Consider the following 18406-nt stretch of genomic DNA (forward strand, 5'->3'; position numbering starts at 1 on the left):
TTTGCGGTCGTGGTAAAACGTCGTATTCCGGTTGCCGGGGTGCTTGGCACAGGCAAGGCGGCCACGAAATGCGTCGGGAAGGCGAAAAGACGGTGAAACTGGTTATCCCCACCAGTCAAACGAAGAAGACTCTCCGGCGGGAGATCTCCTCTGTTGTTGGGAAAAGTGGTGAGACGGTCCAGCAGGGCTCCACCGGTGGTGTCGTCGTGGCAGGTCGGCTCAGCTTCTCCCTCGTCGGATTCTTAGGTCCTGTGGCGACTTCTGAAGTTCCAGTCCCCAAAGCCCTGCTTTTATGCAGAAAACCCCCATTCACTCAGCCTAGCTGTCACTCAAACATGCTAAGTAGTGAGCCGGCCGGCTCACCACTTGGGCCAATCAGGACGGAGTGCGACTTGAGTTATCTAGGCAACTCAGTCCAGGGTGCCTAAATCCCCCTCCACCCCTCCTAAGTACCCCAGACAGAGTGGCACCACTTTGGAGAAGCCTGCCAAAACGTGGAACAAAGGGCTCGACTTGGGTTGGAGTCACAGAAGAGAACAGAAACGCCATTTTAGAACCGAATTCTGGCAAAAAATACCAACCGGAGAATTAATAATAATTAAATAAACCAGCGGTATGTTCGAGGCTATCGTAATTAAATAAATAAAGATAGTAGCCTCGAACAATGGGAAAATCCCATAGAGAAATATTCGTGGTTGAATATAAAAAGTAGTATCCACTGCCACCAGCCAAAACTCGATCAGGGGGGACGGAGACGTGCCCCCTCGACTAACAGACCCCGGGGCAATCGAATTGCCCCAGCCAGTACGTCCACAATATGATGGTTTGTACTGGTTCTGTTCAGAATTCAAGACTAGTAAAGTCAATGGTGACTTTACATGCCCTGGGAGCCAGTAGTCAGTCCCAGGGTATGGAGTCTATACTGCGGGGCCACTATGACACCCGTGTGTTACTGCACTGAGGGTGCTGTGTAACACACATCACAAAAACACATGAAGCCCTATGGGGTAAAAGACCCCATAGCCCATTAAACACATCTAGATTCAAAGAAACACACTCAAATCATGTCCAAGAGTGAGGGTAAAAGTCTCACTCTTGGCAGGAGAAAAACAATAAACCCCAAAAATCCAGCAAAGCTGCTGGGGGACTCACTAGGTTAGGAAATTCAGCCTAAACAGAGAATTCTCCCTAACAAGGATAAATTCTCCTCCACTTGTTTGGCCGACTTCCCGACGGGCCTGGTTCCGTCGGCTCGCCCGTCGGGATTAGAGGCAACCTTGTCCTTATCTCCGTGCATAAGGTTTGGAATGCCATCAAAATGGCCGCCGAGATGTCCTGCGGCCCCGGCGTTGGTTGCGGCGGGCGAAATGGCTGCTCCCCCACTGGAGCCTCGTCGTCGCCGTTGACGCTCTCCTCGATCACTTCCTGAGGATCTCTCCCCTGGGATCGAACCTTCGCAAACCTCTTGTTGAGGTCTTTCACGACTTCAACCAGCTCTTCTTCAGAGGCTGTATCCGTGTCCGTAATGGCTGTCGCCCCCCCCTCTTTTTCCTACTGGGCCTTGATGGGGGTCTTGTTGATGGGCTGCAAAGAGGATTCCCTCTGCGGCGGCAGTGAAACTCTGGGCCCGGAGGTCGCTTCCACTGGGGTAGCCTCCACAGGCTTCGCCAGGGTCACCACGACTCCCTCGATAGAGGCCTTAGCCGGGTGAATCAAGGCCTTCACCACCTTGGGTGCAGTTGAGGCCTTCACCTTGTGGGGAGGGTCACTGCCTCGCTCCCCCTCGGCCGATTCCTTCGAGATCGACCGGGATCTCTCCAGAAGCTTGCCCGGGTTCTCGGACTTCCTCTTCCCCGAGCCAGAGTGTTGGCTCACGGTTGATGGCGTCAGTGAAGGCACGCCCTGCCTGGCAGCCAAAGAGCCTGACCCTTTGGCGCTCACGGTGCCCGCGGACTCGCAGTACTTTGCCTTTTGTTGGGCCCCCGTCGCCGGGGCGCCCTCACAGGACTTAGAAGACCGCTTGGACTTCTTCTCACCTGTTGGGCCCTTCTCCAGCCAGCTTGCGAGTCGGGTCCGGCGGTCCCTCATGGTCCGTTCCGACAGGTTCTTGCAAAAACACACAGTCCTTTTCCACGTGCGTTTTGTCCTCATGAAGGCAGTAGAGGCATCTTGAATGCTCATCCTCCTTGAAAACATTCTGTAATCCGCATCCGGGGCAGTTCCTGAACAGCTTGGATCCGGGCGTCGAGCTTCCCTTTTCCTGGACCATGTCCACGAGGTAGACCTCAGATCTTCGGGAATCCTCCGAGAAGAGTACCTCGACGAAAACTTCGCCCTTGAGGGGCGTAGAAAATTTCGAAACGGGTCGCCGTTGATCGGAAGTAGAAACGGTGGAGCTTGAGGCTCGATTGACCGAAAAAGAGATTAAACCCTTTGAAAAAACACAACACGCAGTAAAAAACTCGAGAGCTAAAGCACGAGCACTCCCAACACTTCAATGTGTGGTAAAAATCTGAGGATGGCTGCCAGGGGAGGGGCTTAGGGAGAGGGCAGTCATTGGCTGGGGGCACTATGACCCAGAGACCAGTGATTGGTTACTACTAAGACAGATCAGAAACAAAACTGATACTGATTTTTTTCTAAATAAAGGATTCCCAGCCGGACGACGGGGAATATTCATGAGCATGTGAATCCATGCCAGACCCCATGCTGGAGAAATAACATTTTAAATTTGTTGTCCTCCACTGCTATGCGTCGAGTGCATTTCTCTTAGGTTGAATAGGGAAACTAAGCTGCAGGTCTAGCTGAATTTTAAAGAATTTGCAAGGCCTGACTCTAATGTCTTATTTCAGCGGTACGCAAAACTGCTGTAGTGTTGCTCATTTTATATCTTGGGTACAAATACATTCTGGTGACATTAAAAATATTAGTACAAAATTACTAATCAAATGGGTCTATTTGCTAATCAAAAGAATGTTAATTAGCAACTCTGCTGATCAATTTTTGAAAACTAATTTATGCCTTGGATTATATGTAATGTTATGTTACTTGGCATTTATATGGCCCTCTATATATCATTGGTATGATCTCAAAGCGCTGGTAGGTTGAACGCCCTCGGGAACCGCAGTTCTGGGCAGTAGGGAGAGATGGTGTCGTAAGGTGCGTGGGTGAACCAGTTATGTGTGCAGCTGATGTAATTGCCGGATGGTAGCTACATCTTAGCGTTGGGTGTGGTGCTGAAGATATCAGTTGGATGTGTGCAGTCTGGTGGGTGGACACCCAGACTGGGTTCTGGCTGCGTTAGGCCTGAAGGACGCTTATGTGAGCAACTAGGCCAGAATGTCATGGGATAGCTGCGTTTTATTAGGGTGATGAGGTGTTCATGGGGTAGTATTCGAATGTGAACAGCTAGGCCGAATTTATCAGGGGTATAGCTGTGTTCTAGTTGTGTGATGGTGTATAGTAGAGACTAAGCGTAGTGATCTGATATGATGGTTCATCTTTAAAGCGCCCGAGACCAGGCACGTAAACAGGATGGCATGGAGCACAGCGACACATGGACACACAGTGACAGGGGGCTGGGTTTACAGCGACAGGAGGGGGGAATACAGATATATGGCAACAGCATGGGGAACAAGAAAGCAGGGTACACACGGGCACGGTGGGCACACAGTGACGAGAGGGTTGGGTAATACATTGGAATACATAGTGACAACACAGGGATGACAAGGAATACAGCGACACAGTGACAGGGGGCTGGGTTTACAGCGATAGGAGGGGGACATAGGCATTTGGATAGAAATGTAATATACCACATCTAGATGGAATCCCATAATTGCAATTGACAGCAATGCCAACTAACCAACCAACTAACTAACTAACAATTCCATCCCTCTGCATACATCTCTCAAACTCTAACCAAACACAACCACAAGCCTAAAACGCAGCAATCCGCACAAACTTCACAACAATGCAACAACAAAACAAACCACATATAGACTTGTACAACAGCACACGACGACTACGGACCGTAAAACAACCCAAGCCCAGCCAACGGACCCACCGGGCTGAGGCTGTCAACAGCACATCACTGCTCTCTTGCACTTTTCCAGCTTATTCCCACGAACCCAGCCCCTCTGCTCCCCTTTTTTCAGAGCCGCCAGAGCGCCAGGGGACCACTTCGGTGGTGATAGTGCGCGGTACAAATGTCCTTTAATATTACCATATATAACAAAAGCATAGGGAACAAGAAAGCAGGGTACACAGAGACACGTGCACGGTGGGCACACACGGAAATTAGAGGGTAGGGCAATTCCATCCATCCATCCATCCATCCGTCCGTCCGTCCGTCCGTCCCATCCATTTCATTCCATCAATGCCTCCAATCGTCCATTCCATCAATGCATCCATCCGTCCATTCCATCAATGCATCCATCCGTCCATTCCATCAATGCATCCATCCATCCATTTATTCCATTAATCCATCCATCTAATCCATCAATGCATTCATCCGTCCATTTCTTCCATTAATCCATCCATCCGTCCATTTCTTACATTAATCCATCTGTCCATCAATGCATCCATCAGTCCATCAATGCATCCATCCATTCCATCCAATTGCATCCATTCCATCCATTTCATATACATACATTCCATCCATTCATTCCACATGCTTCCATTGATTCCATCCATTTCCATCGATCCATCCCATCCATTCTACCAATTTCACCCATCCCATCCATTCTACCCATTCCATCCATTCTACCCATTCCATCCATTCCATATACATACATTCCATTCATTCATTAATTCCATATGCATCCATTCTATCCATTTCACCCATTCCATCCATTTCACCCATTCCATCCATTTCACCCATTCTACCCATTTCATCCATTCCATCCAATCTATTTCATCCATTCTATCAGCTCCATCCACCCATTCATCCATTCTATCAGTTCCATCCATTCATTCATTCATCCATTCTATCAGCTCCATCCATTCATTCATCCATTCTATCAGCTCCATCCATCCATTCCTCCATTCCATTCCATCCATCCATTCCTCCATTCCATCCATCCATCCATTCCTCCATTCCATCCATCCATCCATTCCTCCATTCCATCCATCCATCCCTTCCTTCCATCCATCATCCCTTCCTTCTATCCATCCATCCATCCCTTCCTTCTATCCATCCATCCATCCCTTCCTTCTATCCATCCCATCCATCCCTCCATCCATCCCTTCCATCCATCCATCTATTTGATCGATTATACTTAATTCGATCTGCAACCATATCCTCCTTGAAGAGCTAGGTGATGTGTCCTTCACACAAACATGTTATGTCTCTAGGAAGTTACTTACCTGTAACTGTTGTTCTCCGGCATGGGTCTGGCATGGATTCACATGCTCATGAATATTCCCCTTCAGGCTGGGAATCCCCGGTAAAGAAAAAATCAGTATCAGTTTCGTTTCTGATCTGTCTTTCTTAGTAGTAACCAATCACTGATCTCTGGGTCATACTGCCCCCAGCCAATGACTGCCCTCTCCCCAAGCCCCGCCTCTGGCAGCCATCCTCAGATTTGGTAGCACGCCAAGTGGCAGTATGACCAAGTGAAGAGCCGCAGAGGGGTAGGTGGGAGGGTTTGCATGTGAATCCAACAGCAGTTGAGGGACGCGATTTTCCTTCCTGGCCACGGGAGGAATGCGAGGGCACTTCTTTTGGAATTCCAGCGAGTGCCCGTTGGCCAGGGTGTCCAACACCCAACGGTCGGTGGAGATGGACTCCCACACGCTGACGAACTTCGTCAGCCGGCCTCCCACCGGGGTGCTTCCGTGGGGGCCCGACAACACGGCCGGGTCAGTCTTGCTTGGAGGCGGCCTTGCCGCCTTGGCCTCCTTGGCGATGACGGCGGGATCCCCCTTGCTTGCCGCGACCTCTGTAGGCCTCCTGGGAAGAGGAGCGGGCCGCCTGGCGGTAAGTGGAGGAGCCACCGCTGGAACCTTTGGAGGCACCCTGTCTGCCTCCGGAGCTCCGAAAGAGCCGCCGCTGTTGAAGCAGCCCTAAGGCCCGGGCCGTCTCCGAGTTGGTCTTGATGGCCTGTAAAGACTCGTCCACCGCCTTACCAAAGAGGTTGTTGCTGTCAAACGGCAAGTCCAACACTCTGGTCTGGACGTCCTGGCGAAAGTCTGTCGCCTTGAGCCATCCTCGGTGTCGGAGGCAAACTCTGTTGCCCAGTTGGCGAAATCCGGTATCAGCAATGTCCGTTGCCACCGTTATGGCGTGATCCGACGCCACCTCGCCTTCCTGCTGAATTTCTAGGGCCTCCACCCTCTTGTCAGGTAGGAAGTCTAGCAGGGGAGCCATCTTGAACCAGAGCTCCCTGTCGTAGCGGGCCACGATTGCTAAGGCACTGGCCGCCTTAATCGTCGTCGCCGCCGACGAGATGACTCGTCCCATGGAGTCCAACTTCTTGCCCTCGCTGTCTGGCGGGGAAGTGGAAGTTGAAGCCACCGCACCAGCTGCCTTCTTCTTAGCCGTTGCCGAGACGACAGAGTCCGGCATGGGCTGGGCCCTAAGGCACAAGGGGGCGGCATCGGGGACTCGGTACTTCTTCTCGTACCTGTCCCTCTTGGCGGGTGCCGTGGAAGGGTTCTTGAGGACAGCAAGCCCCTTGTTCCAGATGTCGTCGAACAAAGACACCGCGAGGGGCGTCTTCCTCTTGGCCTCTCGTCGTTGGTACAGAAAACCTTCCTTTTTTTGTCCTTCAGGGCAGAGCTGGAAGAGCTCGGATGCCCTGGTTATGGCATGGAAAGAGCCAATTTCGTCAGCTGGGGAAGCCTGCGGGGGGTGGGTGATGACGGGATGTCCGCTGTGTCATCGCCGCCGTCATCGTCCGTCCACATCGCTGTGTCCGTCGCCATATCCTCTCTAGGGTCCGACGAGGACGAGGGGTCCACAGGTCTCGCAGGCAGAAAGGGCGAAGCGGGGTGGACTCTCCTCTGCTTGTTCGGAGGGCTTCCTGACGGGGCCGGTTCTGGATCCTCCATCGGGGTCCGTGGTAATCTCGTCCTTATCTCAGTACATAAGGATTGGATCGATGGGCTGGAAAGAGGACTCCCTCCGCGGCGGCAGGGATACTCTGGGCCCAGAGGCCGTTTCCACTGGCGTAGTCTCATCCAGCTTCGCCAGGGTCGCAGCGACCACTTCGACAGAGGCCTTTGCCGGATGGATCAAAGCCCTCACCACCTTAGGTGCGTCCTGGCCCTTCGCCTTGGGGGGAGGGTCAGCGCCTCGCTCCCCCTTCGAGATCGACCTGGTCCGCTCCAGCGGCTTACCCGGGTTCTCGGACTTCCTCTTCCCCGAACCAGAGCGCTGGCTCGTGTTCGAACGTGCCAGGGAAGTAGCGCCCTGCCTGGCAGCCAAAGAGCCCGACCTTTAGGCACTCCAAGTGCCCGCGGACTCGCGGTGCTTGGCCTTCTGTTGGGCCCCCGTCACCGGGGCACCCTCACAGGACTTAGAAGCCCGATCAGACTTTTTCTTTGCCTTCTCACCTGCCGTGCCCTTCTCCAGCCAGGCGGCGAGGCGGGAACGACGATCTTGTTTGGTCCGTTCCGAAAGGTTCTTGCAGAACGCACAGTCCTTCTCCACGTGCGTCTTATCCTCATGAAGACGGTAGAGACAACGCGAGTGCTCGTCCTCCTTGAAAACGTTCTGCAATCCGCATCCAGGGCAGCACCTGAACAGCTTGGATCCGGGCGTCGAGCTTCCCTTGTCCTGGGCCATGTCCGTTGAGGTAGGCCGCAGATCTTCCGGAATCCTCCAAGAAGTATAAACTCGACGAAAACTTCACCCTTGAGGGGCATAGAAGAATTCTGAAATGGATACCCGTTGTCGGAAGTAGAAACGGTGGAGCTTGAGGCTCGAATAAACCGAAAAAATTAGAAAATCTCCTGAAAAAGCATGAAAACGCAGCAAAAAACCTGAGAGCTAAACACGAGGACTCCCAACACTTGAGCATGCAGTAAAAATCTGCGGATGGCTGCCAGAGGCGGGGCTTGGGGAGAGGGCAGTCATTGGCTGGGAGCAGTATGACCCAGAGATCAGTGATTGTTTACTACTAACAAAGACAGATCAGAAACTAAACTGATACCGATATTTTCTTTACCGAGGATTCCCAGCCTGACGACGGGGAATATACATGAGCATGTGAATCCATGCCAGACCCCATGCTGGAGAATTAAAATTCCTCGGATTTGGGCAATCAACTCTATTCACTGTTCTTTTTGGGAATAGTTTGGACTTTGAGTAAGATTATCCACAAGTAGACAATAAAATAAAGATGTTTTCAAATATTAGGAGTTTGTTTGAAGTTGTTTGCAATAGCCATGTTAAATAAAAACAAAGGAAGCTGAAACATTAAAAGACATCACATTAAATTGTGACTAGGCCTGTTATTTAAGATGTGCAGCATCTTTTAACAGCTGCCAACATGCAATGCTAGCAGTTCTTGGACTGAGTGGAAATGTATCTCTGACGTATTCCTCTCTTCCACCTCCTCTGATACAGACCAACACTATGGAAGGTAGTCTTCAAGAGTAGTGTCAAACATTATTCCTGCAGTTTGACTTTCAGATTCCTTATCATATGCCTAATTCGGATTTGTGTCAAATTAAATCCTGGGTAATCAGATTAGATCCTTCACTCCAAATTTAATAACCTGCACATGGAAATGTAACTGTAGATGAGGCACTTTTCTTGATTCTCATCAATGAAGTGTTAGCCATAATTATGCAGCACTGGTGACACTTTAATAAACAATATATCGTACAATGCCTCAAATTATGACTTTAGTGGGATATATTGAAATCAAAATTCTCATTTTCTGCCACAATTGTTTGTAAATATAGTCTTCTGTTGGTCAAGTGAATGTAATACAACTTGAAGATTTTAAAATATAATTTTAACAAACAGACCTCAATACATAGAACACTAAAACTGAGGTAAAAATGGACATGCTTCAGAAAGAATGTGCATTCTCAAAGCAATGAAATTATCCAACCTCCACATGATCAGGATGCAAAGCGGTCAGAAAATCAGGTGACTGTAAATCTCTTGGGCTTGCTGCTCCAGCATAGCTGCCTTCAGAATCCGATGTCTGTAATTCTGAAATGGACTCCACAGAAATGGAGTTATCTAAATCTATCAAACCAATAAATAGTAAAAAAAAAAGAAAAAAAGAAACAAATCAAAAATTCTCATCAAATACAGTTGGAAATAAACAAACATCTGTAATTCTGTAAAATGGAACTTGCAGGCACATACACTATGTGGCACACGTGCCATTTTTTCCTGAGTTAAAATAAACAAGCATTGGCAAAGCCAAAAGATGCTGGCTGTCAAATGTAAAATGCTGCCTCAAATGTCTTAACACCACCACAAAATGCCTGGCTAGTCCCTAAAGGGTAATGCAACATACTCAAAGGGATCCATTCATCTTAATGTAAACCGCTGTTTTGACAAAGAATAAATGACATCTTCATTACCAATGACGTACGTTAACAAAATATTTATTTATTGTTTTATTCAGTTAATAAATGTCAACTTTTAATACTACACTAACAGTCACTACAGTGCATCGAATCAGCTCACCTATTGATGCAAAGCGATAATCACCAAATCAACATGCCAAGATGGCCAAAATATTTGCAATCTTTTTCCATAACGAAGTAAGGTACACAATACGCACATCATGACATCCACTCATAAAAATGTTCCATAATTCTCTGGCTGTGATGTTCCCCTCCAGGCCAGCTGACCTCATGGCCAGAAGCCGAAGCTTCAGGAGTGAGGAATGAACAAGTTACTTACCTGTAACTTTTGTTCTCCAGCATGGTTCTGGCATGGATTCACAAGCTCATGAATATTCCCCCGTCAGGCTGGGAATCCTCAGTAAACGTTGGAACAGTTTCACTTTCACTCTAAACTGTATTTCTCCTCTAAACCAATCACTGTCCTCTGGGTCATACGGCCCCCATCCAATGACAGTCCTATCCCTAAGCCCCGCCTCTGGCAGCCATCTTCAGATTTGGTACGAACGTAAAGCGGCAGTATGAACAAGAGCCGCAGAGGGGCCAGAGGGAGGGTTTGCATGTGAATCCATGCTGGAGAACAATAAAGGTATCCATGCCAGTATGGGGTCTGGCATGGATTCACATGCTCATGAATAACAAATACACAGCAGTATACATTACACAACCATGGAAGGTGGCAAGGCTCAACAGAAGTAATCAACACTTACCCCCGGAACAGACTCACCTCAGGCAAACAGGTTGAGTAGCACAGCCTGGCTGACACTGGACTCCTCCTTGGAATCCCTGTCGATGCAGTAGAACTTCGTAAAGTTATGCATGGCCCTCTACGTTGCAGCTCTGCAGATGTCGAGCAGGGGCACACCAGAAAAGAACGCCATCGTCCCAGCGATCGCTCTGGTGGATTGGGCTCTCGGACAGTCCGGCAGAGGAGGGTTAGCCAGCTGATGACAGTGCATGATGCAGCCGGAGAGCCACCTTGAAATAGAAGCCTTGGACAAGGCCTTCTCATGTTCCACTAGGACAAAGTTCACAAACAACTGAGAAGTCTTCTGAAAACTCTTTGTGCATGAGACGTAGAACTTGAGCATGAGCAAAGTCCAGCGAATGCAAGGCCCTCTCCGCCGACGAGGAAGGCTTTGGGAAGAAAACAGGCAACACCAAAGGCTTGTTGAGATGAAATTCGGACGGAACCTTAGGCATGAAGGAAGAGTGTGTACACAGTACCACCCTCGATTTGTGGAAAGTCAGATATGGTTGCCGTAAGGCAGAATCCTGTGCAGTGCCCTTAGGGACCACTACACACAATTAAGACTACAGGTGGCAATACAAGTTTTAACTTTGGTACAAGCCTCTACTACTATGTTTAAGTGGTAGCAGTAGTGGAGCAGCTAGGCTTATCTCAAGAGTATATGAGCAGTAGCAGATATTACACAAAGGGACCACAATTACTGTGACTCAAGCGAACACTGACTCAAGGTCTCAGGTAAAAAATATAAGTACATTTATTTTTAAACTGTTTATTATAAACGCAACACAATCACACATAAAATACACTACAATCAACCAATTCACTTTGGTACAGTGTAACTCAAGGTAAGTACCCTATGTTTTAACGGAGCAGTGTTGTGAAACAAAAGAAGTTACCGGGAATATGTATGCGATCACTTGTTGACAGTAATGACAGTTCGGTCTTACTAAAGAAACACGTATCCGCGGCAAGAAATGTTACCTGGGCAAAAACACACTTAGCACCTGAGTTAGCCAGAGAGAGTTGAGGGCAAAAATCATAGACAATACCTTTGTCAAGGCAGACAGAATCAGAGAACACTCGTTGACAGAAATTCAAGAGTCAATAGGCCGGGGCCAGTGTCAAGTGGAACCGGGTTCCTGTTGTCGAGGATCACACAGTCGGACAGTTCAAGATTCAACGTTGCCAGGAGTACTTAGATATTGTCAACAGAGGAAGCAAAAGTTATAAGAAGGAGGGAAGACAAGGGCAAGCCTTGGAGGCACAGAAAAGGGATTCACCCTAATTCCTCAAGCAGCTGGTGCCACGGCAGTTGTTCCTGGTAGTTTACTGCAGACCCACGGTTCCTGGAGCTTCGGTACGAAGGAGGCCGTCGGGTGGGTCTGCACACACAGGGATGAGGCCGGCAGCAGCAACGGTGAATAAAAAGTGCGCTCCTTAAAAATAGGAGAGGCTCTTCAGATGGCTATCCGGACCACAACAGCAGTGTGCAGCAATTTCGACCAAGAAGAGGATCCTCTGGATGTGGAAGATGAGCTGGTTATCCCCACCAGGCTCAAGGGAAGAAGACTCCGGACTGGATCTTCTCTGGTCGTCGAAGGGTAGATACCTCAGGACTGCAGCAGGGCTTCACCGGGACGGGGTAGCTGCAGCAGCCGTCTTCTTCTCTGCTTCTCTTCGGTTCATGTAGTTCCAGTGGCGACTCTGACTTCTAGCCCAAGAGACCTGCCTTTTATGCAAAAATCCCCCACTCACACAGCCTGGCTGTCAATCACGCAGCAGGGGGGTTGTCCAGCCCGGACAACCACCTCAGCCAATCATGGCAAAGTGCGACTTGGGTTTCCTAGGATACCCTGTGCAGGGGGGTGACTACACCCCTCCCTCACATTCAGCCCACCTAGACACCCAGGTGCCTGGAGGAGGACTTCTTGGCAGAGCCCGACCAAAAGACAGTGAACAAAGAAGGCAAACCTGGTTTGCCACGCAAAGTAAAACACAAGAAGGACTTTAACAAAAAGAAATGGCGAATAAACCCGACCGGAGCCAAAAGAAAAAGTATTTGGTCAAGCAGGTTTAATTTCGAGGCTAATATAATAGCCTAAAACAATACCACGTTTATATAGTATAATCGTGGTAGAAAAGTTAGGGTAGATACTACTGCCACCAGCCAAGTCTAAATGTTAAAAGAGTGAAACAATGCTCTAGGAGGTACAGATAAAAAGGGCTAAGGGTTAACCCTCTCCAGTACTCCATGAAAGATGGGGTGTACTGGATCTGTGGTTAAATGACTGAGTAAAGTTAATGGCAACTTTACCCTTCTATGGGGGACAGTAGTCTGCCTCAGAAATGGAGTTGGTGGGAAGTCTAAAAGACAACCCTGGGTCACTGCACTGAAGGTGCTGTGTAACACACAAAAGAAGGGGGCTACTGAAGTGGTGTACTCCAGAGTCCACAATCACAAAAGCAGATGAAATACACATGGCAAAAACACAGTTAAGAGTGGGAAAGAGAGGCACACTCTTACCAAGTGTAAGAAATAACTCCAGAAATCCAGCAAAGCTGCTTGGGGACTCACTAGGTGAGGGAAATTAGCCATGAAATGAGAATTCTCCCTAACACTCCCCTCCCCCCCCCCCCATGTTGGTGGTGACTTCCTGCTCTGTGCTCAATGGAAAAATCAAATCCTTGTAGGCAGATTGACCATCTGAGTAACTTTGGGTTTTCCCCTTTCATTTGCATCAGCCATCGCAAGGGTTGGTGGTCAGTCTGAATGATGAATGACTCGGTAAGAGTGGGAAAAAGATACACACTCTTACCAAGTGAAAAAAAAGAACTCCAGAAATCCAGAAAAGCTGCTGGGGGACTCACTAGGTGAGGAAAATTTGCCATAAAATGAGAATTCTCCCTAACAGTTGCTTGCAGGATAGGGCCTGGATCTTACCCACATGTCTGGGAGAGGTGATGGCCACAAGGAAAGCCGTTTTCCACGAGAGAAACTTGAGTGGGGCTTTGTGCATAGGTTCGAATGGTGCCCCCATGAGCCTCATCTGGACCACATTGAGTTCCCATGCCGGGGCAGGAGCCTTCACCGGCAGGAAATATCGGGAAAGCCCATTGAGGAACTCCTTGATGAACCTGTGGGACCACAGCAATGACCTACCCGGGGATCTGGTGTAGTGTGAGATGGCTGCCAGGTGCACCTTGATGGAAGCGGGAGCCAGTCCAGCTTTTGCCAAGGACAGCAGGTATGGAAGAATCTGTGGAGCTGTGACCCTAAGGGGGGTGATTTTCTGTGACCGGGACCAGGTAGCAAAAATGCTTCCACTTATGTCAGTAGCACTTTAGTGTCAACGAAGCCCTGGCTTTGGCGAGGACTTCCCTGCAGTCTGCTGGCAACTCAACCTCCAAACTCTAAGGCTGCAGGAGTCATGCCCTCAGGCTCAGCGATCCTGGGTCGTGATGAAGGACTGAGTCTCCCTCTCTGGTGAGCAGATGCAGAAGTTTTGGCAACTTAACTGGAAGCGGCGCCGACAGGCCACACCGGGCGTTAACTATCATCTTGCATCAGCACTGTCTGAGTGTGTTGATGACACGTAGCAGGAGAGGAAACAGCGGTAAAGCGTACAGAAACAGAACCTCCCATGGGAAGGCAAAAGAGTCCCCCAGGCTCTGCGGTTGGGGGAATTTACTGGCAAACACTTCTGGCATTTGGAGTTTGCTGCCGTGGCAAAAAGATCAATCCGGGGTCTGCCCCGTTTGACGAACAGGTGATCCACCCGATCCTGACAAAGATTCTGCAATGGTTTTCTTGATGCCTGCCAGGTGAAGAGGGAGGAGGAACATCCCCTGTCCGATGGCCCAGTGCCACAAGTCCTGAGCTTCATTGGAGAGGGCTGGGAATTTTAAGGAAGGCATGGCATCCAAGTAAGGCATATACACCAGGCTGTACCCTATATTTTTATTTAACAAGGTGTCTGTGTTTCAACAGGGTAATGATCATGTACGCAACAAAAAGGGGGGAGAACACAGACTACTTCCTGCTCCTGCATAACAAGTGATTTGTCAATTATCACAACCAAATGTACACCTAGAAGTTTTCAAACTGATCAACAACTTCTTCTCCAGACCTCAGTTAAGAAAACGATTTTGACAAACAGGAAAACATATAATTTTAATTCTTTGCTCATCTTGAGTACCTGTATTTTCACAAAAACCTTTTCTATGTAAAAAACATAAAACATGTGTCACACACAATACAGTTATATTAAACAAATGTATAAACCTATACATAACATTATTATCACAGGAGTATCACGGGTGTGGGAGGTGTGCTAAAAAATTCCACATTACTTTCCAGAGACTATGTTCTCCACAGTTTTTTGTGTCAAATTAACAAACACACAAAAGTGTTCGACAAAGCCTAAGGTGTTCACTACCTATCACCTCTAAAAGGGAGTGGTTAGCAATGGATGAAATAGCAAAACTTTATGTCAACGCGGTGCGTTTCGGACCTTATGGTGGAGATAGACCGCATCCAACCTTGGTCTTCTCTTTATTCACGCCGGGCCTTCATCAGGACAGGAGTAAGTGGTCTTAGGGGACTTTTATTCTTCTGACCCCAGTGAAACTTCTATTTTCTACTAGTGTTGGACAGCGCAGGGACAGAATGGTTAATTCCAGACGTCACTCGCAGAATGTTGTGACTGTAGACCTCTTCTGTGATGTTTTTGTATTTTCAAAGAAACAAAGGTCTATATTCTGTTGCAGGAGTAAATAGTGAGAGACATAGGTCACTGTGCCCACATCACGCAAAATTGTCATATCTCCTGTGTAGGACTTTTTGTTGTCAAAACAAGAGCATCACAATCCACAGAACATCCAACTATGTACAGGTAATGTCCACAAGGGTCCATGACCCCCAAAAAAATTAACAATCCAGGAACAAGGTCTATCAAAAGTTCAATTATTTATAAAAAGTGGAGCAATGTCCATTAACTCCTAAATAAATAAAAAAAGAAAAAGAAACGTATGCCTAAAGAACTATTTACAACAGCGGCGGGCTAGTCCTACGGCTCACTTCTTTTGTTAATGTCTCTGGCCAGGGCATCATCAAACTCCATGTTGATGTCCCTGAGGCGGCCCTGGGCTCTGTCGTCGAGGGCTCGCAGGGAAGTCGCCATGGTCTCCACCAACTCCCTGCGAGTCTCCTCAAGGAACGCTGCCCGCTTCAATGCCCGTGCCCTCTCCGCCCGCTGCCGCTCTGCATTTATACGCTGGCCCAACGGCTGCCACACGGAAGACACACTCAGTCCCGTGTCCTCCTGCCCGTCGGCCGATGCCTGCCCCTGGGATGTTGTTGGCCCCGAGTGCTGACGCCTCCCACGTTGAGCCTGCGGCTGCCCCAAAGCCATCTGCCTGTGCCACCAAGACAGCCTCTGGGACGATGGAATCCCACGGTGTACCGTGCAGATGCCCTGCTCGGAGGTGCCTGCACATCCTCCATTGACAGGGGTCCAGTTGTTTTTGTGACCTCTGACTCCCGACTGTGGCAGGGATGTGATCTCCCCCAGCCTGGCCACGGTGGATGGAGCAGGTCCACAAGGTACCCAGGTGACACATGGGCGGGAAGATGGCACAGAGGAAGACTGGCGCGTATGGTATGCAGATGAGGAGGGGGTCACAAGAGCATCCAGCACACAGAGGAACCCTGTGCCAAGGACCTGTCCTAGCAAGTCGACGCGGGCACACAGGTTTTCGAAATGATGTGCGGTGTCCTGCCTGGAACAACGCACATCATCCCAAAGCCCCCGTGTGTGCAACGCAACACCGACTAGGACAGGCTCAACCCTGTCACGGATTGCCACGTCCGCAGGTAGAGGAAGATCATTTGATGTAGATGCTTCCCCTACCTGCGAACAGGCCTGGACAGAGGCATCCCTGCTGGTGCAGGATGATGCAGTCACAGGATCAGGGACAGGATTACACATAGGCACCTCCAAGGCGACCTGTGCTGCCTCCTGCCCAAGCCCCTGGACTGCACCACTTGCACCAGTGGAACCACCCCCTCCAGGCCCCATGCATGGGTATGACATGGCCTCCTCCTCAACCACACCCCCCACCAACCCGGATGACTCTGTGCCGTCTTCCGTAGTATGCCCCTGTGTGGGCTCACCTGCCCCTTCTGCTGCCGAGGAGTGCACATCCAACCTTGGCCTCTTGGACCTCCCCTCAGCAGCTGCAGCAATGGAAGCGGCACCAGTCCCCTCACTCCCGGAAGATATTATTACGGGGGGAGACGGGGTAGGGCCTTGCGTCTCTGGCTAGCTGTGGCATCCCTGCCGCTAGGCTCCACAGCGCTGTCTCCGCCCTCCTCATCAGTCGTCACTGCAGACAGGGAGAGCCAGAACACAGGCATCAGTACACCGTACAATGGTCTGCTACACACAACTATTGCACATGAGTGGCTGTGTCAAACATCAAAGACGGCATCATACTCCCCATCACTCAGGTCAACTGAACCCACACACATGCACAAACAAGCAGGGAACGTGCAACAGGCATCTGCATCCATCCATATGGAACTGCATGAACATTCCAAGGGTGGCATGACTTCACAAGCATCATGGAGAATGCCATTCACATGCACAGACACTACCAGACAGACATGCATCTGGCCATCTCTACCTCCTGTCACAGTGCAATCATCGTCAACTATGTTACATCTGGGAATCGGGTACCTAGATGTCTCTGTCACATGCATCGATGGTGTCTCACAGTCACACACATACCAAACAGACACACATGTACGCCGTGCATGTACATGAAAGTGGGACGAGCATCCATGTGTCACACCCCAAACATGGCTCAGTACATACACAAGCATGCAAACATGTGTGCATCTTCACATGCAGTTGTGCAGTATGCATCTGAACACAAGCACCATTGATGTGCAGCACACATGACTTGACTCACATGCAGCACGGTCATGTCCCTGCACACACACATCCATACATGGGCCATGTCAGACATATGTCCAAGCTGCACACTCCTGCAACACCTCAACATGCACTGCGTCGAATGAGAACGCATGGACACTTACTGCTCGACTTCAGACGGGTCTGCCTCTCGAGAACCTGGTGATGAAGCACTGAGCGAATGTGCTCCAGGGCCCTCATCTTGTTGGTGGTAAGCAGGACACGGCACTCCACTGCATCCGCTGCGTCCAAGAGGCGCCGGGCCTTCTTGAGGGTCCTGGACTTGAAGTCCTCCCAGCGCTTATGGACGTGTGAGGTCGCGGGTTGCCACCCCCTCCGCGTTGATGGCACCCACGATGTACAACCAGATCCTCTCCTGTCCATCCTGGTCAGAGCGTGGTCTTCCAAAGAGGGCATCATAATGCCCCAGGACTTGCTCCACCAGGATGCCAACTTCTTATGCAGTGAAGCTGGCAGCCCTCTGCCTCTCTGCGAGGGGGTCGCCACTGGTCCCAGATGGAGTTTGGCCCGACATGGCAGCCCCCGAGGCAGGTGTGGGTGGGCAACTGGGTCCTGGGGCTGGGCTGTGGAGCAATGGAACACCAGTGGGAGTCTTCTGTTCCAGCAGGGGTGGTCACAGCAACTAGACCGCTGGCAATGGCTGATGCGCAGGCACCAAATAACAGGGCATGTTGGCAGCAGGCAGGTTCGTAGGCGGCTGCTTGACGGGTCTGGGGGGCAGGTAAATGGCCTTCTGGGCAGGAGCGTGGTTTTCCGTGTGCAGTCGCGTGGCCAGTTCAATGCAGAGTGATTCAGCATGTGAAAAAAAGCATGCAAGCGTGTAATTCAAGGAAAGGCCCTTAGCGCGTAAGTGAAGTGACGCGCGCGGGCGTTTCCCTCGGCACGGGTTAAAGGTGGGCGTGGGCCAGCAGCTCGCTGTGCGTGCTTTTCGTGGAGACTGAAGCGTGTGTTTACTCCTCTTGTGGTTTCACACGTGATTACTTCACAGCGGATAGAGTTTGTACTACTTCTTTTGGCGGGGGTGTTGCCTATGCGCACAAGTGCGTGTGTTTTTCTTTTCCTCGCAAGG

General features: G+C 49.9%; 1 protein-coding gene across 1 annotated transcript in view; it reads right to left on the bottom strand.

Moving 5' to 3' along the window:
• The window catches only part of IBTK (inhibitor of Bruton tyrosine kinase), a 1971965-nt gene that overhangs the window by 544713 nt on the left and 1408846 nt on the right, over positions 1–18406 (bottom strand). Inside the window, exon 22 of the mRNA XM_069606314.1 lies at positions 9063–9202. Within this exon, the coding sequence (XP_069462415.1) occupies positions 9063–9202 (140 nt within the window). The remainder of the gene's footprint in view (positions 1–9062; positions 9203–18406) is intronic.

The sequence above is a fragment of the Ambystoma mexicanum genome, chromosome 4p (assembly GCF_040938575.1).
Source record: "Ambystoma mexicanum isolate Mex_15411 chromosome 4p, UKY_AmexF1_1, whole genome shotgun sequence".
Lineage (NCBI taxonomy): Eukaryota > Metazoa > Chordata > Amphibia > Caudata > Ambystomatidae > Ambystoma > Ambystoma mexicanum.